This window comes from Grampus griseus (genome assembly GCF_964374135.1).
Source record: "Grampus griseus genome assembly, chromosome: 17".
NCBI classification, from domain to species: Eukaryota; Metazoa; Chordata; class Mammalia; order Artiodactyla; family Delphinidae; genus Grampus; species Grampus griseus.
In genome coordinates, this window is record NC_139011.1 from 46,993,543 (window position 1) to 47,018,095 (window position 24,553).

The window sequence follows — 24,553 nt, forward strand, 5'->3', positions numbered from 1 at the left end:
TAATTGCTATTTTAAGCCACTAAGTTTTTTGTTGTTTTTTTGTTTTTATATCTTTATTGGAGTATAATTTCTTTACAATGGTTTGTTAGTTTCTGCTTTATAACAAAGTGAATCAGTTATACATATACATATGTTCCCATATCTCTTCCCTCTTGTGTCTCCCTCCCTCCCAACCTCCCTATCCCACCCCTCTAGGTGGTCACAAAGCACCAAGCTGATCTCCCTAAGCCACTCAGTTTTGAGGTGGTTTGTAATACAGCAAAAGCTAATCTATACTATAATACGATTTGGTCAAGTGGGTTTATCCTTGAGAATGCAAGGTTGGTTCAGTATCAGCCAATCAATTCATGTGATTCACTGTATTAGTTAAATAAAAGGAGAAAATCATATCATCATTCTTTTTAGATAGAAGAGATAAAAAGCATCCCATGAGGTTCAAAATCTATTGGGTAGGGTAAATTTTATAAAACTAGATCCAAATAATAACTATCTTTCCTTGATAAAGGCTATATACCAAAAATACATGGCACATGTATACACTAACAAAAATTATTATACTACTAATTTTTTAAAAAAATTAGCATTTCCTTTAAGGAGAGAATTGAGATGAAGATTTCTAACATTACTGGTCTATTGGAACCGACCTTTTTGGAGCTGTGTATTGAGAGAAATAGAGAGAAGGTTTAGAAGAATATAGATAAAAATGTCATATTTATAGATTGTTTTGATTATGTATTTCATTGGAAACACAGGAAAATCAATAAACTATTAAATCTAAGAAAAGAGCTCAACATAGGGGCTGGAAAAAAATTAATACACCAAAATCAATTGTGTTCCTCCATAGCATCAATATCTAGATACAATACAAGATGAATTTACCACAGTAACAAAACCTATAGAGAGTATGGGGTTTCACCTAATAAATTATGCAGAAAATCTTCATAATGAAAACTTTATTAGAGGACACATGAGTAAAAGAAATTTGTATCACAGGTATGGATGAGATGACTTACTATAATAATATAAATGTCCTTATATTAATCTATAAAATTAAATGCAACTGTAATAAAAGGCCAAGCTCTTTTTTTTTTTTTTTTTTTTTTGAGGGACAGCATAAAAAGTGATTCTAAAATATATCTGGGGGACTTCCCTGGTGACGCAGTGGTTGAGAATCCGCCTGCCAATGGAGGGAACATGGGTTCAATCCCTGGTCCAGGAAGATCCCACATGCCACGGAGCAACTAAGCTGGTGCACCACAACTGCTGAGCCTGCACTCTAGAGCCCACGAGCCACAACTACTGAAGCCCACGAGCCTGGAGCCTGTGCTCTGCAACAAGGGAAGACACTGCAATGACAAGCCTGTGCACCACAACAAAGAGTAGCCTCCTGCCCCACCCCTCGCTGCAACTAGACAAAGCTCACACGCAGCAATGAAGACCCAATGCAGCCAAAAAAAAGAAAAAAAAAAGAGCAGATTGCTCTATCTCCTATAAAAAAAATAAAATAAAATAAAGTAAAATAAAATGTATCTGGAAGAATAAAGTTCTCCATACAGCTAAGGTAGTTTTGAAAAATAAGCTCAAAATGGAGAATGTGCCCTACACATTAAGATATATTGGGAAGTCATGATAGATAAGAACTGTGTGATGCCCTTGGAAGAAACAGCAAATAAGAAAACAAATCAAACAGGTGGCCTAGAAATAGAGCTATATACAGATAGAAAGTTGGCACATGAAAGAGATGGAATCATAGTCCAATGGAGGAAGTTGAATTACAGCTTTTGGGGAAACAGTCTCATTTTAAAAAGAGAGATGAGACTGGATCTTAACCTAGTGATATCACTTATGTTGTACCCAGTCCTATATAGCTCACCTCATCTTCACAAAAAAATCCACAAGGCATAAACTATTATCCTCATTTTACAGGTGGAAAAACAGGTATGAGAGATAAAATGACTAGCCTAAGAAGTACATGGTGGAGCTGGAACTTAAACCCCACAGAAATCATTCTATTAACCATTATGTTATATAATTCCACCTAATGTACAAAACTAAAATACAATAGTTTTAATATTTAAATGTGAAAAATAAAATCTAGAGAGAATAAAAGAAATTGCAAGGTAATATATTTGTGATTTCAGGGTAAGAGATGAAATAGATCTTTGAAAAATAAAGAAGCATACATTGTATGAAGCAAAAGTGATGAATTTAACTATATTAAAATTATAAATTTATTAATATAAAAAATCTGATTTAAAAAAATAGGCAGAAGAGCTGAATTGACATTTTTCCAAAGAAAACATACAGATGGCCAACAGGCACATGAAAAGATGCTCAACATCACTAGCCATCAGGGAAATGCAAATCAAAACAACAATGAGATCACCTCACACATGTCAGAATGGCTATCATAAAAAAGAACAAAACTAACAAGCCTTGGCGAGGATGTGGAGAAAAGGGAACCCTGGTACACTGTTGGTGGGAATGTTAACTGATGTAGCCACTAGAGGGGTGGGATAGGGAGAGTGGAAGGGAGACAGAAGAGGAAGAAAATATGGGGACATATGTATATGTATAGCTGACTCACTTTGTTATAAAGCAGATACTAACACACCATTGTAAAGCAACTATACTCCAATAAAGATGTTAATAAAAACAAAAACAAAACAGAACAACCATATAATCCAGTAATTCCACTCCTGGGTATATATCTGAAGAAAACAGAAACACTGATTTGAAAAGATGCATGCACCCACATCCAGTGTTTATAACAGCATTGTTTACAATAGCCAAGATATGGAAGCAACCTAAGTGTCCATCAACAGATGAATGAACAAAGAATACGTGCCATATGTACACAATGGAACACTGCTCAGCCATAAAAAATGATTAAATTGTGCCATTTACAACAACATAGATGGCCCTGGAGGGTATTATGCTTAGTGAAATAAGTCAGACAAAGACAAATACTGTAATGATATCACTTATAAATAGAATCTAAAAAATAAGACGAATGAATACAACAAAACAGAAAGAGATTCACAGATATAGAAAACAATTTAGTGGTTACCAGTGGGGAGAGGGAAGCGAGAGGGGCAAGATACAGACTGGGAATTAGGAAGTGCAGACAACTATGTATAAAATAAATGAGATACAAGGATATATTGTAGGGCATGGGGAATATAGCCAATATTTTATAATAACTTTCAATGGAGCATAATCTATAAAAATATTGAATCACCATGTTGTACACCTGAAATTAACATAATATTGTAAATCAATTATACTTTAATAAAAAATTAGAATTTTATGTACAATAAAGGATACCAAAGTCAGACTGAAAAACAGTTGATGGGTAGAAGACATATACATTATCTAAAACCCAACAAAGGACTCAACATCTGAATACAAAAACTTCTACATCTCTAAAGACACACAATACTCAATAGAAAAATGAGCGAAGGTCATGATAGGCAATTCATAGAATGGAAAACATGAATAGCAAGAAAGTATATGAAGACCTAACTTTTCTACAATCAGAGCAATGCAGAATTAAAACACCTTACTTCATATGAATCCACACATGCCAAATTTCCAGAAGTTAAAATGCAAATTATGCTGTGGAGCAACTACGCCTGCGCACCACAGCTACTGAGCCTGCGCTCTAGAGCCTGGGAGCCACAGCTACTGAGCCCGCGTGCCTAGAGCCTGTGCTCCGCAACAAGAGAAGCCACTGCAATGAGAAGCCTGCGCACCGCAACGAAGAGTAGACCCCGCTCGCTGCAACTAGAGAGAGCCTGAGTGTAGCAACGAAGACCCAATGCAGCCAAAAATAAATTAATTAATTTTTAAAAATGCAGATTAACAGCGTGTGGTGACAAAGAATATGGCAAGAGAGAAATTCCAAGTATTGCTGGTGAGGGGAAAATGGTACAGCTATTCTGGGGAGGAATCTGTGAAATAAGGCATATATATGACTTCTACCTCAGCCATTCCACAGCTGCACTGTTACTCTGCACTGTTACTCAAGGGGACATGTGGAAAGAGTGTATTAATGCCTATGGTGGACATAAAGTGTTGAAAATAGCCTAAGTATGTATCACCAGGGTAATGGATAAGCAAAACATGGTATTAACATATGGTGGAATATTAGACAGTGGCCAGAAGCAATAATTTCTATGGAGCAACACAGACAAATTTTAAAACAAAAATTTTGTGTAGAAAAAATAAAAGAATAGGATGTGATTTTTAGTCGATACTACTTTTGCAAAAATTAGAAAATACAAAACAATTCGGTATTTCAAATATATACATATGTTTAAAATAACTATGAAAGGTGAGTTGGGAAATTACATATTAAATGGCCCAAATGGTGCTATATAGGGGAAAATAAAGGAAATAAATCTGGCAGAGGAACGTCGGGGCCAAAACCAATCTTTAAAGTATAGAAAATAGAGTGACCATACACACTGATGATAGAGTGACATGAACTGAGGCATATGGTCCCTTTTGAGTAAATGCCTTAAATACAAACTAAAAAAATAATGTCATAAGATTTACAAGCACTATAAAAATATTTAGCATTATTGCAGTAGAAAGTAGAAATATATAACCTTTCAACTTAAATAAAAACAAGACTGATGAAATATCATCTTTGTTCCCATGTCATCCATGCTAAGGAAGAAATAATAAATCAGCTTTTAAGATAGAATTTTTTACATGAGAGAGAAAAAAAAAAACAAAAAGAAACCCTAACTGTTTATCCCATGAAGGGAGAAAAAAACAATTTGAAAAGTCAGAGTAGAACTCTCTGAGGACAATATTTAACATCAATTTTTGTAAAACAGAATTTTAAGAAGCTGGTTTTGAATTGTTTATAGAGTTTCTAATTAGCATGCTGAGGAAATACAGGGTCCATCTTAATCCAGAAGCAAATAAACAGTTCTGACTCTTAAAATTCTAGGCTCTAGAGTAGGTGCGTGCTGGTGTGCTGGTGTGTATGTGTGTGTGTGTGCACATTTGCTGTGTGTTTTCAATAAACTCAAGAGTACATAAGCGTGTATGTTATTACATTGTAACAATTCTTGAGCAAGTCTATCTGAAGGTCAGTAGCAAACAAGTAGATGCCGCTTGGGTGGCCCCCCAAACTCTCAGGTAATGCGCAGATCTGGCTTGGCAATCATGTTCTGCTTTTAGACATAATGCATTTTTATGTTCTTGTTAGCATTGAAAGACTAACTTGAATATTCTGCAACTGATGAAATGGACAACAGAGCAGTTACCTAGAGTTTACAAGTATTGGGGGCAGTAAAACTTTAGTTCTAGATTTAACTTGGATTTTAGTCCTAATTTAACTTGGATTTTCTACAACGCATTTTCTTCCTATAAACTGGAGGTATATACCACCATAATCCTAAAAAACCTGTGACTTTGGGCTTCAGGGGTCTAAGCCTTCTCTCTAAGTGACTGAAAGGTACAACTGGATATTAGACCTGTCTAAAAATTGTCCTTTTCTGTCCTCATATACAAGGGTTCAGCTTGATTTTTGGATAGCTGTCATTAAAAAAAAAAAAAAAAGTGCAAAGAGCTAATGCCTTTTGCTACAAGACAAAACCATTTCTCCCGGACATGCAGTAATAGGAGGCAATGCCATGTGTTGGAAGCATGCACATATTTTATGATAGATATTAATCTGGAGGTTAACAGCTAGGTGCTCTGGTTGAAGTAGTTTATTTCAAACATACATATAATGTTAACCCACTTTGTAACAAAGCCTTCAACATTTCATATGCAAATTCATTTTTCTTTCTAGTTTAAGCCCAAGGAAATCCCTATAAGTCTTGTCTCCAAAGAGTAAATATAAAGAATTCATAAGATTAAAGAGTTCTTATCAATTGTATAAAAAACTAGAAATGTACTAACTAGACAAGAATGTAGACGTCTAAGAGAATGTCCAACAAATAGAAAAGTAGAGGACTGCACTGAGATTGCAATCCTGAGAAAAATACATTATTTCTAAATGAAAAAGTAAAAGGAGATAGTATAAATTAAAGCCAGAAGAAAAATTTAAAACCTACAAAAATACGAGTCAATACAAAGTTAAAAACCCATGAATTTTACTATATACCCAAAGGCTTCACAAAAGATCTCATGAATATCACAAATTAAAATAAAACAAACAAAAGCCAGAAATATTGTTTTCCCCAAATTGTACGACTACCTGCTTATTGCTTCAGTGGTAAGAAGAAAAATTATCTTCAAATAGTTAAATTATATACCTACTTATATTTTAACTCTTAGGTGGATCTTGTTATATAATATATATGATCTTTAAAGAAAACTTGATTGTTTATTTTGGCATCTCTTAGGAAATTCCTATTTAATTAGATAAATCTCCTTAGATAACTCTTAAATAAAAATAGATGCAAATACAGTATGTTTCATATCATTCATTTTAGACCTCTAAGAGTTGGAAAAGCTCAACCTGGAGAAGAAACTAGTTTTATTGAGGGAAGAAACTACTTTCCAGTTTAGGAGGGATTATCCCATTTCTGTAGAGGAAGCAATCAGGAAGATACAAAAAGAATGATCCTTGCCTAGTGCTAAGGCCAGAACTACTGTGAATATTGTACCAGATCTTGTAAAAACAGCCACTGTGCTGGCACTCACAGGCCTGGGTCATGGTGTGTTCAACAATAAAACTTTGTTCCAAAGGATGGAACTCCTTCGGGCCAAAAAGCTTTCACCTGCATTATTCCATTAACCTCACTGTTTTGTTATGGGAAAAATGTGTTTATTTTTTGAAATGACATTGAAATATAACCTTAAAAGAACACTTTAGGTCTCAACAAGATTCTCTTCTCTTTCAGCCAACACATTACCTTTTAGAAATCAACAGTCTACTTCTTTCTTTAAATCATCACATTTCAAAGCTGTAGCAGCTAATAAATGTTAATATGATTTTTCCAAAACTGCAATCTCCCTAAATTTCTATGCTGTCTTCTTTATCCTGTCTTTTCAAGGTAAAGGTATCTTTCCAGTTTCCTTAGCATTATCAGGATTATGGATTTTGTTCATTGTTAAAGTTCGTTATTTATGGACATAAGTTAATGTAAATGCAAAAATATCTCGTATTATTCACAAGCTGGCTGACTTAAATCACTCGCTCTTAAAACAACTTTACTGCTCTCCAATCTGTTCAAATGCACGGAAATATAAATTCAGGATGATGTGGCTTTTCTGCAATGCTTTCTTTTCAGGCTGCAGTCTACATGACAGCGTTCTATTTTATGCTTGCTGCTGTTGTTGTTCAATCTATAAAATCTCTCTTGAAGACCCCCAAAACAGCTTGTAATTTACTTTTACTTTTGGTGACTCACTGTTTTCAAATTGCCATCTCTGACCATATCCCCCTTCCAGGGGAATTTATGCAGACTTTTTTTTTTCCTTCTTCTACATACTGATTTACGCTAACCTGAACAATTTACCACTTCTACATCCATGTAGTAGCTCAAATAAAATGAGTTCCTGTGTTAATCCCACAGTAAACCTCGGTAATTCTCACATCACAGGAGTTGTAAACGTTTGTTAACAGAAAAAGAATGTTTTTCCCAAAATAGCTACATAACTCTTAAGACTACTCAAATTCCTAAATAATCCTTTTTACAAGACTCCCGCCAACTTTATTTTGATACATTACACATGTGGAGCCTATTTTAAAAGGTATTTAACAGTGACTTCATCAAAACAGCTTCCTAGTTGTTCTCATAATGTCTTTTTTCTAAAGTGTTCAAACTGTGTTTAAGCCAACTTGAATAGTGATGAATGTGAGCCGCTATCAAAACGCATAAGCATTCTGCCAAACAGGATGGGCAAAAATGTTCTAGATCTGCTCAATCTGACATTAGAGGTCATGCAACTTGAAAAATGAAATAACTATTTCCAACACTCATTGAGCCCTTCATTTTAAAAATAACTTCAGGGCTATTTCCACACTCTACATTTAATAATACAATTTTTTAAAAAGGATGCTAGGCTCGGTGAAATCAGAAACTGATCTGCCACTTAAAGCTGGTGAGTCTATTCTTAATGGGCCTCTGGTAGATTTGGGATACTGACGGTAGCAGTTTCATTTAAGAACTTCACTAGTAAAAAGAATGACATCCGAAAAGGACTGCTGGGGAAGACAGGGAAGAGAAGACCGGAGTCTCCTGAGAAGAAAAAGAGAAACGATTTAAATAAAGTCGCTAAGGAGGAAGGAGGTGGTGAGAGGCGTAGACAGAAGAGCGAGAAAGAAGATTTAACGAGGAAGTGAAATGGAGCGCAGAGGAAGGCAGAAGCTAATGAGGAAACAAATGGGAAAGGTAGTGTTTTCAAACAGGCATGCACCAGGAAGGGACGAGTTACGGCCTGGAGTAGCCCCAGTGCTTTCAGGTGAAAGAGATGCTCGCAGAGAACAGGGACAAGCAGTTTACTTCCAGGCTTTGGAGCAAACTAAAATTTCCTGCCCCGAGCCTCTCCCAGCCTCGGCCGAGCGCGGAGGCGGCGGCTGGGGAAGGGGCCTAGCCAGGAGCCAGGCCCGGCGTCCCGCTCCTCTGGGCTCCGCGGCCGAGGGAAAGAGGCGAGGATTAAGCGGGGAGAGGTTCCGGCCGCAGCTCGGTGGCACCCCGAAAACGGTCCGGGGCTTCGCGAGCCGTTCCCCCTGCGGCGGGGCGCCCAGCGGCCTTACCTGGGGCGAGGGAGGGAGGCGAGGTCTAGGGCGTCCGCTCGCGCCCGCCGCAGAACCCCTCTGCTGCACTCAGCCCAGGCTTCCAACGGAGGCGCGACCCTGGCTCAGCCGCCGCTTCCCCCTCGGGGTCTTGGCCACCGCCTCCGCCGCCTCCGGGGCTGTTCACACCGTTGGGCCCCGCACGCCGCCGCCGCCTTCTCTCCACCCTGGCGCCGTTGCCGATTCGGCCGCCGCCACCTCCTCCGCCGCAGCCTCGTCTCTCTGGAGCACCTTCCAGCCACCGAACCCTGAGAAACAGAGACTCCAGCCGCGCCGGCAGGAAACTCCCCCGCAACTGCTAGGGGGACGAATTGGTCAGAACACCGGCGGCTTTTCCGCCATTGAGCAGCAGCCGCTCCGCTCCTTCTGCCTATGCAGACTCTTAACCCATAATTGCTTTACTCTTTACCTCTATTTCTGGGTTCTTAAATTAACTCTTACATCAGTGTTCTTCATTACTGAAATTATTTTTTCTTAGGAACTTTTCCTGGAAGTAAGTTCATGCTATTTTTGACAAGAAAACATTTGACTTCTGAAAGAATTCTTACGGAAATGGGTTTATATCCCAAATGCACCACCAAAAATCTTTGTGACCTTGCATAAACGTCCCTTACCATTTCAGGTGCTATCTTTGCTTGACTCCAAAGGGAACTGATTAAAACTATGAGCATCTAGCTGTTATGCACTTTTGTCTCAGTTTGGTCAATGAAACTCTCAAAAATCCATCAGATTTTCATTATTTTTATCATTAGCCTGTTTGTGTAAAATAAGTTACCATTTGTGGAGCCAGTGTTCTCCTTTATTCCGGCATCCAATCATTGTAAATATTTCTCATGGACACATTCTTAGAAGGCCTATGAATAACCTGGCCTCTTACTGATTCTCCCTTTTGGAGTCTTACTAGCCAGACTTCCCCAATAACTTTCAGAGAGAGCTTTCCCCCTTTCCGGGTCTTCTTTTTGACTTCTATACGCCACAGAACTTTCAAAAGTCATCACACCAATACTAATATTACCACATACCCTCCAAAAAGCTCCAAGCTGTCTATGCCTATTCATTAATACTTTATCAAAACTTGTCCAATTGAGTAGTATTAGCACAGATATTTTACACATTTTAGCACAGACATGCTCTGTTTAAGGCTGACAGATCCATTAGGAATTAACTTTCTGGTACATTTTCCTCACAACTGCGTTTCCTCATAACTGAGCCATCAGTTATCGCTTGCCTATAGAAAGGCAGATAAGAGAAAAGAAAGCTAAGTGAGAAAAGATATGTAAATAGACTAGCACAATATTGGACACATAATAAGTATTCAATAAATGATAGCAAGTATTCTTACCCTTATCCTCACATTAGTTTATATGTATTAAAAACTGTTTACTGGACTCAACTCTTACTTCCATTGCTCATTAGATCCTCACAGAAACCTTGGAGGAAGCGAGGTTTTATCCCCATTTTACAGGTTGGGAGACTGCAGCCTAGAGGGCTTAAGTACCTTAACTGAAGTCATATAGTCAAGAAATAAGCCTGTATTTGTCACAATCACTTGCCCATGCTTTGACGTGACACCACCACCCATCATTTACCCAGCTTCACCAAGGTACTACTAATTTTTTTACTCTTATTCTCCTCTCTTTGCTTCATACTGCCATTGCCACCAACCCAGTCAAATTCACTTTTAATTTTCCAATGTTAGTGAAGGGAGTAGAAGGTGGAAATTGAGGTTAAAGGAGGAAACTTTAATGTTATTCAAGGATGACTTCATCTTAACTTCCAGCCTTCGTCTACCCATTCTCTGCTCCAGTCACACGCAGAGTATTTGCTATCTCTTCCATAAGTCTTGACTTTTCTTGTCTTTATGCCACTTTTCTTTTCTCCATTTGCAATGAATCTCCCTTTCCCTTGGTTCTTCACCATTTCTTTCTCCATACTCTCCATTAAAATTCAAATCTACCTTTAAAGCCCAACTCATATACCAGTTCTGTCCTGCAGTCTCCTGGATCTGCCAAGTCAGAACTAACCACTTGCTCCTCCGTGCTCCTGCAATGACAATGATGTTAGAAGGGTGAGTGATTTTACAGCTCGCTCACCACCTGTGGGAAATATGTCCTATTTGCCCTTCCACATCCTTTCTCCACCCAACTCTATATGGATGGCTTGCATGGCCTATCTTAGTAAGTGTCCTTGCTCTGGCTTCCGTTTGGCTCACCAATGAAGAGTACCAATAGAAGATTGTAGGGAACGAAGGAGGGGAGTGAAGTTAGGGTATTAATTCTTGCCAAATTGCTGGGAGTTGGCTGCATCCCCCAACTAACATATAGTGCTTCTCTGGGGGGCGTCACAGCATCTTTGGGGAGGACTCTCTCTCCAGCAAGGCTTCCTTTCTCTTTCATCTCCTATAAAGTAGCCACACTTTTACTGAACCCAGGGCACTACACTATCTCTTGATTCTCTACATTGGGCTCAATTTATCCTTATTGATGTACCCCTGATTTCCTGCTGAGACCCTGTCTGATGAACTTTGTAATATGCTCTTCTAAGCTGTTAATTTTACAAACCATATTATTACACTTATTAGAAGAACGTCTTCAGGATGTGTCAGTAAGCTCTGATTGATGATAATGGTAAACAGCTAGAATTTATGAAACATAAAGCATGCTTTGGTTACTCTCTTGAGTACACCGTGTGCATTATTCTAAGTAATTAAAATCACTATTAGCTAAGCAAGGCACACAGATGCTAAGAGGTTCCCAGAAGTAACTTGCTCATGGTCACTCCAGTGTCTCAGTAGTGTTTAGGACTCAGATCTGTCCAAAGCCTAAACCTTAAGTTCTAGGTCTAAGCAGTGGCTCTCAAACTTGAGTATGCATCAGCATCACCAAGAGAGCTTGCTGAAACAGGTAGTGGGCCCCACCCCCAGAGTGTCTGAGTCTGTAGGTCTGGAGCAGGGCCCAAGACTTTCATTTCTAAAAATTCCTACATGCAGCTGATGTGCTGGTCTGGATACCAGACTTCGAGAACCACTAGTCCAGGCATTTTAGGTCCAGAATTTCAAGTGTTAGAATAATTTTCTGGTGATAAATGTCCAAAAAAAAAAAAACAGCACTGCATTTTTCTGTTTGTAAGGAGGTAATAAATTCAATCTTAAAGAGTCAGTAATGGGACTAAGTATTTAAGAAAGAAGAGTTATTCTCCAGGAAGATGGGAGGAGATGGACATTCTAAGGACAGGAATGCCCTTTCAGGAAACTTGCAAAGGGAACAGAAAAATAACATAGTAAGATTCTGCTATCCAGTGTTCACAGAACATGAGTGGGATACTCTTGACTGTAAAATGGGAAGCCAACTTTTGCTCACCATATACATACCTTATTCAGTACAAATGTTTATTAAGAATCTCCAAAAGCTAGACACTAGGCATCAGGGCTACACTGATAGAGCAGATAAAGTGCCTGGCCTCACGGAGCTTGTACTTCAGAGGATGTACATCAGCTAGATAGACTGAATGATGGATACTATATTGGGTTCACACTTCGTCTCAAGAAAAAAATATATCCATAGACGTGATCCAGGAGTCAAATGGCAAAAGACCTAGCCTCAAAGTGAGTGTTAATTTCATTAAATGGTAGGTAAAAATTATTTTATATGCTGAGATAGGCTCTGCTTAAAAGACACACTCTTCCTCCAAACGTATTATACAAGCCAGCTTATAAACCTGTGACTTTTTCTAGGAGAAATGTTGCCTTCTTTCCCAAGAAGGGAGCAGTAGGGGTCGGGGTGGAAATAGTTTCATCATCAGAGGCACAGTCTCACTACTACTGCTCAGCTCCAATTCGCAACCTTCTGAATGGTTTCCAGACGAAATAATTTAGCAAAGTGATGAAGAAAAAATGGCCCATTAATCTTAGATGCGTGTTATAACTTAACTCTGGGTTTAGCATAGGAAAAATATTATTTGCATTGATTATAAATATGCTTTATGGCTGCATATATTATTCACTCTGAACATTCTAAAATTATTAGCTGGGTTGACATGATGAACTGCACAAGAGTACTTCTAGATGGCATCTCAATGTCATCTGTTACTCACATCATATAGGTCTAGGAATCAATATGTATTTTACTCAATATGAGATCTTATTCCAAACACCAAAATATGCCTGTTTTTATTCGATGGTTATCATCATGAAACTACCAGCTAAACATCATTTAGAAAATTCAAAGCAAGTAAATTACTGTATTAACTGTCCAACTATGATTATGACTTTCCTCCACTTACAGCTGAACCTAATATAATGATCTGGTCAGTCTGACTAGGAGGATTTATTCATTAATTTACTCAAATGTTCTGAGGTATATTTTGAAGGACTTAAATTATGGTCTGCTTTGTAGGATCCAACAGTAAGGGTGCAGGTTTATCTCCTACAAGCTCTGTGACCTTGCCCAAGTGACTTAGCATCTCTGAGCCTCACTTTCCTAATCTGTAAAATGGAAACAATAATAGAACCCAAGTTGTAAAGCTGAAGGGAAAAAAAGTAATATGGTAATGTATTTTGGCACAAAAGAGCAGTTACGCCGATTGTCATTATTTGTGAATACTGTTGCTAAGATTATTGAAAACCTGTTGTGTGTTAGGTGCTGTTCAAGGACTAGAATTTTAAGACTGTTCTTCACCTTTATCCCAGTTTTACCTGCAAAGTTCTGCCATGCACTGGAAAAACATACTGGTATTTCTAGGGAAGGGGATCACTCAGGTGACATTTTTGTTTCACCAGGTATATTAAGTATACAAAAGTTATAGTGTATCTTTTAAGTCCTTTGGACGTCTAGTTACCTTTCACTAGAATGATTCTAGTAGATCCTGATAGATACCTGAGACAAGGTCAGGTCAGTGATGTTGGTACCTTTTCTGGCTTAAGAGCATAGGGCAGAAACACAGGAAGAGAGGTCTTCCTTTTCCACTCCTGTTACTAAGAACCCTCTCGAATAATGACAATCTGAAACAGATCACTACATTGTTGCATGTTGTAGAATCAAAGCAGTGTACAAAGCAAAGAGCACTGGCCTCCATTATACTTGCATTTCACTTGAGATTCACTTTTCTAGACCGTGGAGAAAGCAGATGTTCCAACACTTTCCAGGTACTGGAATATTACCATCTGGCAATCTCCACCACTGCATGTTTGATCACACCATTCCCTGCAAATGGAATGCTGTTCCATCAAGGTCAGATTGACCAGTGCAAATACCTGATTTTATCGTACGGTCAGAACCAAATTAACTTACTGAAATTCTGCCCAGCTCAGGGTCTACCTTCTCTGTGAAACCTCCTGTGAGATCCCAAGTTACAAACAACTCTTATCTTCTTCACAAGACATTGTATACTATATAAATAGTAATTTACATATAAATATATGTATATGTGTGTGTATTTCTTTGTTACATTAAGTTACAGCTCCTGTGGTTTCTCTTCTTAACTAAACTGGACCCCCTTATCATCACAGTGGCCATGTACATCATTGTATCCTCCAAAAAATCCAGATAATAATATCATGGATTCAGTATATAGTTGTTTAATAGAAAACAATTAACTAACCACTGCAGAATACTAGTGTCTCTCAAGGTGTGTTCAGTGGATCATAAATCCTGTGAGACAGTCCATGAAGGAAAAGAATTCAAATAAATTTGGGATCTGTTGTCCACTACATCTCCTTATCAGAGACTCATAATTCTCAAGACTCGTAAAAAGCTCTGTAGCAAAGAAACTTGACTTAGTTTGACCCAGTATTTCTCTTACAAGCGTATCAGTTCTGGAGGTCAAGGACATTTTCCACCTCTAATACAACATCTCTACTGCCTAGTAAAGTGCCTGGCACTTAGTAGACACCTAATAAATATTTGAATAAGTTTCAACATACATTCCCCTTTTAAGCTATAGAAGAAAAACATAGTATATAGTATATTTTGATTTACTTGGGGAGAATAATAATATGAATAGATAAATTTACACAAATCATTTTAAAGTATATATATTTGATAATACTTTTTTCCACAAATCTACACAACTGCACATTTAGTGGTGATAGTAAACGAACTACATTTGCTTCTGAAAACTTGCTAAGAAGGATGGCTACTAAAAGCTACAACTTGAACCCAAAACAATTGATTTAGTTCATTGGTCCCCACTCCTTAGCAGTTTTAATATAGAAGAAAATAGATGCATATATTTCTTTTCTGCCATAATATGACATCACATAAGGAATGCTATGTTATTAGCTAGAAATAAGATTTGCTTTTGTTATTTTAGTACATTTGATCACATAAGAATAATTCTAGATTTTTTCCCCTCCTGTGACTCTCATAGCATCCCCATCTAAAATAGACTTTGGAGATTTAGATCAAATGTCATATCAATTGCCCTAGACTGCTTACTATGTGCTTCCACTATAGATTTTAACGTCAATAGAGAAAGGAGAAGGAAAAGTCAGAGGGAAATGAAACAGGTGTACGCAACACCCCTCTCCACTACCGACATTTCTCAGAATTCTGGGGGAAGTTGCATCTATAAGTGGAAAGTTTTTCACCATGGAACTCACGGTGGTTGAACTTCTCATGAAGAATTTTTTTTTTCACTACTGAAGAAAAATATGTTTGATTTTACCATAACTGAAAAGTTCTCCCGTTTCTACTTCTGAGGTTTGCCCTCAAGACTACTGTTTACCTAATGGAAGGGACTCCTATGCATGGAGGAAAAAGTGCACCATTTGAAGGAAAAGCTAAAGGAGTGATATATTCAGGTAGCTCCTCATTCCACCAATGAAAACGTACACATAGATTTTCCACTTTACACCTCATTTTCCACCTTATTTTCATGATTTTGAAATGAATATGTAGGGTCTGATGAGTTTGTCAATAGTCTATAATTATTAGTGTTATTAAAATAGAATACAAATGATAAGCCATATGTAAAAATGCTGTGTGAATAAACTGCTATACCCCAAATAATACAAATGAGTGAATGGCAGTAAATGCTAAGAGGGATTAACAACGTAAAGGTTATTAAAAACATGATGACCGTATTTCATATTTTTGTGTCTTTTTCTCTCTCACTCTTTTTTTTTTTTTTTTTTTTTTTTTTGGTACGCGGGCCTCTCACTGTTGTGGCCTCTTCCGTTGCAGAGCACAGGCTCCGGACGCGCAGGCACAGCGGCCATTGCTCACGGGCCCAGCCGCTCCGCGGCATGTGGGATCTTCCCGGACCGGGGCACGAACCCGCGTCCCCTGCATCGGCAGGCAGAACACTCAACCACTGCGCCACCAGGGAAGCCCTTCTCTCTCACTCTTACTCAACTCCTAAATAACTAAGAGAATATGCTCACAAATGGTAAGCATGTTTTGGATGTTCGATGTGTGTTTGTGGGGAAGAACAAAAAAAAATCTGCCTCAATTAGGTCAAATATCATACAAGAGATGAATGAGATTAGAGATGGGACTGGGATTTGTGTTAGTTACTCAATAGCTAACCAATCACAGATATGACAGTGTAGTGCAATATGCAAATATACTTTTAAACAACTTCTCTTAAGTTATCTACTGTCTGTAAAGACAATCACACTCAACTGCTCTGCACTTAACCCCAGAGCTTCTGAGTTAGAATCTGTTAGAAATAGGTACACGTTTCATTGCTTTGGCAACATTTACATGGCTCTGCATCAGGCAATACAACTGCTAAGATCACACTCTGGGAATTCAGGAAAGGCTAGTGTCCAGTTCTGGTCGTTCTACCACCCAACTGTGATCTAGGGTAAATTCCTGATTATAAAAAAAAAAAAAACAAAAAACCCTGAAGATGCTGAAACAGTATTTCCTACATCACAGGGTCGTCATGGGGATAAAAGGTCATTATGATAAAGTGCCTCTCACCCAGGAAACACTGATAAATGCTACTGATGCTACCATCATCATCATCATGACCGATCACGAACATATTGCCACATGGAAATTCAACATTCCCTGGGCCATTCACAACTCTCCTTTAAAGGACTCATATTCTATGTGGGGTCTTAACACCTTCAAATAACAGAAAATACAAGTCTTTACGCCTTTTTTTCTGTAGCTAATTTTGGCATCTTTCACCTCTGTCCACTTAACTGTTGGTTTAGCACATTCTTGTCACACAAAGAAGCTACTTCCCAAAGAGAGGAGCAATGTGTCAAGTGACAAAGACATTGAGTGAAGTCTTTCACATCCTAGATTGCCCACGGTACAGCTCAGCTGGTCTCTGGGTTGGAAGGCCTGGGTCTACTTTGCTCCTCTGTTACAGGGGAAGGGACATGGTCCTCAGCATGTGGTCTGTGAAACAGAGGCAGCTGCGGGTAGAATTATAGCACAAGCAGAACTGGCTTCAATTCTTCCTTCTTAGGTCTTTTTCTTCTTGTTCAGCTGTTCAAGGAACTTGCCTGCCCTCTGTCCCTGCCAGGACGATGTTACGTCTGCCTGGATAAGTAGGTCACCATTGTATATCAGGAAAGGTCTTATTTGTAATCATCAGGAACCAGATACGGCTAATTTGAGCAGAAAAGGAAACTTTTGGAAGTTTATGGTTAGGCCTCAGTAACTACAAGCAGACGAAACAACCGAAAGCCAAGGCTATGCTATTGCAATTATAGGATCAGGCCAAAGTGATGTTATAAGTCCTAGCTGGCCTTGCTACCAAGCAGGAACAGGAAACAGGAGGTTGACCCAGCACTGCTGGCCTTGCTTCTTTACATCATTTATTTGTAATTCAAAATCCAAGAGAGGGGTGCAGTTGGCCAACCCGAGGTCGCCCGACTATTTTCCATCTGTAAGGGAGACTGAGCATGTGAGTAAACAGTGTACCTGACATGTTCAGCTTGTATAACGAGAGGAAGGCTCTGTTTCTCACCAAGACCCACAAAGTGGAAAATTCCCCAAAGAGAAAGGAATTTCAGATCAGATGCTTGAAAAGTTGAAAACAACAACAACAACAAACAAATGCAGATGTGGAATTAAAGACATGGAGTCATTAAGAACCTCTATGTGGAGTGATTCAGACCTGAGTTCACATCTGGAGCAAGCTACTCAATCTTGCTGAGCTTCAATTTTCTCTAAAGGAAACAACGTGGAAGATGATATCCACATGTAACTTGTGGTACACATGAAGGAGGGTAGTACAGTATATGATGCCTGGCACATCCTATGCATTTTCTAAAACTACTAGTAGTACTATTATTATTGTTACTTATTATACAATTTACTGTAGAAATTAACAGGGAGAGTATTAATAAATGTTAATATAGTGCTAAGTGTCACATTTATGATCTCAGCTAAATATTTGTTGATTCAACAAACATTCCACATATCAGAAAATAACCTGTTAGTATATATATATATATATATATATTTTTTTTTTTTTTACAGAAGAAAAGAAACCCTGAGGCTTAGAAAGTGTAAACAATGTACCAAAAGTCACTCATTTAAGAGGTAATGCAATATTATTCAGCCTTAAAAAAATGAAGGAGATCCTTTCATTTGTGACAATATAGATGAAACAGGAGTGCATTATGCTGATGAAATAAGCCAGACAGGATAAATACGAATGATATCATTTATATATGGAATCTAAAAAGAAAAAAAGCCACACTCATAGAAACAGAGTAGAAAACTGGTTGCCAGGGGCTGGGGTGTGAGTGGGGAAAAGAGGGGAAGACTGGTAAAAGGGTACAAACTTTCAGCTGCAGGATGAATAAGGTCTGAGGATCTACTGTATAACATAGTTACTACAGTCAATAATACTGTATTGTATAACTAACATTTTCTGAGAGAATAGAACTTAAGTGTTCTCACCCAAAAAAGAAAAAAAGGAAAAAGGTGTCATGAGCTGTTAGATGTATTAATTAACGTGATGGGAAGGATCCTTTTGCAATGCATATGTATATCAAATCATCATGATATACTCTTTGACTATCTCACAATTTTGTCAATTATACCTCAATAAAACAGGAAAAAAAGAGGTAATAAAGATGAGATTCCAATCCAGGATTATCTAGCTCAAAAAACTACACTCTTAACCATTACAATATAGTATCCATCCATATGTTGTAACTGTAAAATGCTTAACACAAAGGAAACGTTAACTAAATGGTAGCTATTCTAACTCTAATGCTTACTAGATATTAGTTATGTGGTATGCTTTACTTCTAACTACAAGGGTATAAGGTGCAAAGTCTTGCTACAGAACATAAAAGCCCCTGTGGTACCCTGTAGGATCTCTCATCTCTCAACCCAGAGTCTCCTCAAGTTGGAGGTCTTTACCCCATTTATAATGTGGGAATAATGCCTTTCCCACATTTGCACTGGGCATGAAAATCCATACTTCCAGGTGTATACGGAACCTCCACTTAGCTCCTCGTCACCTTGGAATCACCACACCAAAGATCATTTATTCCATTAATATAAATGATGTAGGGATAGAAGTACAGAATATACAGAGAGTGTTGGAGGAATCCAAACAACAAGTCCTCCACTCTCAAAACAAATTTTAGAGTTCCAAAAGTAAAGAGCAATGTTTGGAAATAAAACTAAAAATGAAACTAACATCTACAATTAGCCAAGTATTTATTATGGGCCAGGCTACTTACTAGGAACTTGATAAACATTACAGCTCATCTTCCTGCAGTCCTTCAAAGCATATAATATTGTTTCTATTTCATAGAGAAGAAAATTGTATCTAAGCAGGTTAGTGATTAGCCCAAGACCACAGGGCTAGGCTGTAAGAAAAGAAGGCCAAGTTTCAGTGGTCAAAATGGTGATGGATGGTATAACTAGAAGATACGGCTAATCAAATAAAAATATTCAAAATGGTCCTAATGTATTATTAGGATTTCTTTAGAATAACTTGGGTGCCTTAGTGAATACAGTAGTGGTAGGCACTACAGTCTCTTTAATTTGCTAATCATACAAATCTACTTTAATATTCTTGGTGACAAGGAGCTAACTACCGATAAGACAGCTTCTTCAGTTTTGGGGCTACTCCAGGGTGAAATGCCGGAACGTCTTACTGCCTGCCTGCAATGTTACCTAGTTCTACCAGGGGGAATAAAGCAGAACAAGTAGCCACTGTTCTTGACAAATGGATACAGTTTCAGTTTTTCAAACTATGAGTGTCAGATTCATTCATTGTATCAGATAGATCTGTCAAATGGCTTTGCCCATTTACTAATGGATGGCACACTGCAGACACACGTTGGGTCAAAGGACTCAATGTCACCTCATTGATACTGTCATCAATATAATTTGTATTGGCATTTTGTCTCACCCTGACTTTAAGGACTATGTGAGGAGATCCAAGTCTCCAGACCATGGACTGATCACCTCTGCTTGACACAGTATTCTCTGCTCATTTCCAGAGGGGACCAAGGATGAGCTCTTGTACTTCTGAGTCTATTCACCCTACCTGGCAACACATACTAGCTGGGCTGATTGGATCAAGCAGGAGCCCCAGAGTTTAAATTTCCAGCTGCATTGGAGGAAACAGAGGCTATGCCCCAATCCCATAACCCCTCACTTCTTACTGCTAGCCTATCCTAGGCTGTTCTTGCTGATAGGAGTACTTCATGCTAAAAATTAATTTTGCTTACCTGATGGCAGTCACACAACCTCAAATGCCATTTTTATAAATAAGGCAACCACCAATGGAGTGTGATTTAGGGTTTTTTCTTCTGTAGACCCTGCCTACCCTATAAAATCTCCCATTACTGCATCATGGAGACTATAATCCCTTTCCGAGGGAATAGATTCTTTCCAACCATAAGATGAAATAAGAACTTACATTTCCATACTGCCCAAAAGGAAATACATTGATTACAAAATGCAGGAGAATGACTGATTTTCCACATTTGTTGTGTTCATTAAAGGGTTTTTGAATAGACTTGACAGTATTAAAGAAGTTCAACACACACAAAATAAAAATAAATGAAGAGAAAAAAATTGCATTTACAACAAACAACAAAATAAACACATTGATATATAAAAGGTTGTTATACATCGATGAAAACTAGATGTCTAAAGTCACAAACTAAAAAGTATTAACAGCCAATAAGGGTATGAAAATATGTTCAACCTTGCTATTATTAAAGAAATACAAATAAAATAATTCAGGTGTCATATTTTACTGACTAGAATGACAAAGTTTTAAAAAACTTGATAATACTGGTATTGATATTGATAATACTGGTACTGATGAGTGTGTGTAAGAAACCACATTGGATGTTAAATTCTTGGTAGAAATAAAAAGCACGGTAACCTTTCTGGAAGACAATATGTCAGTATGTACCAGAACTGACAACCAGCCATTCAAGTTCTAGAAGTCCATTCTAAGGAAATAAACAAATGCTCAAAGACATATGAACAAGGATGCTTGTCTCATTGTTTAGCAAAGCAAAACAGGAATAATCTAAATGTTGAACAGTAGGGACTGGTTAAATAAATAATAGAATGCTGTTCAACCATTAAAAATGATGCTGCAGATTTTTATTAGGTGATGAGTAATCATACTTATATTACTAAATAAAAATGTTATAGAACTGTTTTGTAGTTTGATATAATAATTAAAGGTATTTTATACTTGCATTGTATTTATATGCACCCCGTCACAAAAAAGTTTCAAAAGATACCCTCAAAAATGTTACAGAGATGATTTATCAGAAATGGGATTTTGAGTTATTTTTCCTTTTTTCTTTAAATCCTTTCAATTTTGGAGTTTCTGCAATGAGCCTGTATTATTTTTACAATTAAAATTATTTAAATTTACAACAAAGGGATCTAAATTCCTCCAGTTTTCCATTTATTTTCCACCCTGGCTCAGGGTATTTGTGTAAAAAAAAAAAAATCAGCTTATTTTCTCTTTTGTATCAATCTAAATTTACTTTTCATAAGTTAACATTTTAGTCTGGCAAAAGGTTCACACAGGAAAATTGTTAAGGTCTGAGTATTCTATTACCTTTAAAAGCACTGGAAACTTTGAAATTATTTCTTTCAGAATTTTCATATAATACTGAAAGGCGGGGGGCGGGAGGTAGCAAAATGAAGGGAAATAGATAGTAGTAGTCAACTTCAATTAAGAAAAAGCAACAAGAGGCAGTTTGTACTCTTGATACGGCAGAAGCCCCATGTGTCAACTCATGCTAAAAAATGTATATATACACACACATATATATGTTTGTGTGTATTATATGTATATGTGACACACACACATAATTAATCCACAGCCTTAGGCTAATCACTCATTGTGGCAGAAACAACGAGCTGTTGACTACACTTTAATTAGCTCCTCCAGCCTGTAGAGGCATCACTAGGACCAAGATAGGAACAACATTCTCCATCTCCGCTTGCATCTGGGTATGGTTCTATCCCAAAGAATGTGACCAGAGGTGACCTGAAGAGTTTATGTCTGAAGGATAACGAGTTGATAATTGTAGCTTGCAGCTTCCTCTCTCCTTTCCTTTTTAGGACGAACGTAGAGCCACTTGATGAAGGTGGTGGGTCCCTGAATAACTGAGCAGAAAACTGACCCTCAGACCACCAAAGTCCATACTACACTCCTGAGTGAGTGAGAAATGAACTGTCCACGTGTTGCTCCACTGAGGTTTAAGGTTTATTATTTAGTGTCTAACTAACGCATTTTTGCTTTAAACCTCAGTTGCCTTCTCTGTAAAATAAAGTATTTGAAAAGGATCCACTGTAAGTTTTTTCCCTTGCTTATGTTTTTATCTTAGTTTTTAATTCTCAGAAACATTGCACGCATTTTACCTTTTAAGTTAGTAAGTCTATTTTTTTTCCCACAAAGACAGGTTCTTCAAGTTATGGAGAAGTCATAGCAGACTGTTGCTTCAGTTTAAGATACGCATTCACATATGAGATAAGAAGGGTGAGGACCCAGAGAAACGCCTTTGACAGAGGGGAGTGAGAGCATACTGAAGAATGTTTAGTAATAAAGAATTCAGATGGGAGAAACGGATGGGTTACATCTAACAGATTTGCTCAAAGGAATTCTGGAAAGGCAAATATGTGAAAATGTATAGCAAAGACATGAAATGCCTTTTGGTCCCTAAATGGATTTCATTTCAAAGACGTGCATATTGCAAATACATGTACCATAACACTTCTCTGTCCACTTCTAGAATTTTCTAAAGCCTGACAGAACATCTGCAGAGAGAGGATGTCATTCCAAGATAATCGACCGCAAGTTACTAAATTAAGTTAAAAATGTCCTTAACCTTGAACAGTTTTTAAAGAGATTTTAGAAGAAAGGAGCCCTCCAGGGGGTTGTATAACTATATAATTGTACCCTTTCTAAAAGGCTATTTACAGATACATAATGTTTCCCCTCCATTCTTTAAAGTAAAATATAGGATAAAAAAAATAGTTTGGGGATAATATTTGTTTGGGACAGCAGGCACTGCTAATCAGTACCACTCTCTCCTTATTCCTTACTACCAGAGCCCTGGTTTAGGAGACCCCATTATCCTTAAGGCTAAGGTGGCCAGTTTAAAATCCGAGCTGATGAGATCTAAGTGCAAGTCTGCTGACCAACTGTGGTAAAAAATTTGCTCTCTGAGTTAGACACTGCCTTTTTTTTCTTACTTAATTTCTTTTTCCTTTTCTTTCTTCCTGCCCAAATTGTTGGAACACTATTGGAGATTCTGGGGTCACTTTGAAGCTATGTGGACATGCTAGAGATGTGGAAGCTGGAAGAGTGAAGCAACCCAGTCCCCTGGTGATGCCCTTCAGCAGCTGGACTAACGCTAGAGGGACTATCTCCAAACTTCCTGCTACCCGTGGAAAATAAGGTAAATCACTCATTCACTTTCTGTTACCTACTAACTGATCCAGAACTCTAACCTCAGGGTTCTAGAACCCTTCTCAGTATCCCATTGTCATACTCATGTTCCGGACTCCTGATCATCAGACTTGCTTATAGCAGATGTATGGGGAGGGTGGGCTCTTCTGGAAGCCCTCATACTTCCTCCCCTACCCCCACCACACACAAATAATGATCTTTATGTCCACTCATCCTTCTATCTACACTCAGAGGCCAGGGCCCCCAGGAAGGCTTCACTGACAACCCTTTACTCCTCTCTACATGCAGAAAGGGTAGAGGTGTGGGCTCTGCAATCAGACTTCCGAGACTTGAATTCTTAATCTGTTACTTACCAGTTTAGGACGTGGGCAAAGTAGTTACCTTCTCTGGACACCCCTGTAAAAGAGGAACACTAAGTAGCACCTATGTACCTTACTGAAAGGATTAAATGAGCAAATGCAGGTAAAGTTCTTATAATTTTTTCTTGGGTCAATCAATTCTAGCTGCTATTGTTACCTTTGGCTAATTTAGGGCAGAATCCCTTTGCCCTTCTTAGGTTCTCTGGGCCCGTCTCATTCACAACACACACAACCGCATACTGCAGAGTTTTGAAAGGTGGTTCTCAAAATGTGGTCCCTGGGCCAGCAATATCAGCCACACCTGGGAACTGGTTAGAACTCTGGCACTGGAGCCCAGCAATCTGTGTTTTAACAATATTCTCAGGCAAATCTGATGCACACTAAAGGTTGACGACAACTGAGAACATCTGTCTCACACTCTCCTGGAGGCATTCACCAAAAATAGAGTTACAGGACCTTACACCTGACCAGCTGCAGAAGGGGTCTAGTAATTGCCCTGGTTATCATGCTTGTCATGATTTTTCAGCACATAAATGTTTGAGAA

At 38.1% G+C, this 24,553-nt stretch overlaps 1 protein-coding gene across 13 annotated transcripts in view; it reads right to left on the minus strand.

Annotated features, from left to right (window-relative positions):
* Positions 1 to 24,553, minus strand: part of LOC309835203 (uncharacterized protein) — a 125,824-nt gene that overhangs the window by 87,919 nt on the left and 13,352 nt on the right. For 4 of the 13 annotated variants that reach the window (XM_082674611.1, XM_082674608.1, XM_082674609.1 and 1 more), the window contains 2 exons: positions 24,004 to 24,046; positions 8,729 to 9,015 (listed from right to left, as the gene is read on the minus strand). The exons of 2 other annotated variants lie outside the window; for them this stretch is intronic. In XM_082674611.1, the coding sequence (XP_082530737.1) occupies positions 8,754 to 9,015; positions 24,004 to 24,046 (305 nt within the window). In that variant the 3' untranslated portion in view covers positions 8,729 to 8,753. Of the gene's footprint in view, positions 1 to 8,728; positions 9,066 to 9,381; positions 9,995 to 24,003; positions 24,047 to 24,553 lie in introns of those variants that run through there. 7 more of the 13 variants (XM_082674614.1, XM_082674613.1, XR_014297975.1 and 4 more) reach the window with 6 other exon arrangements.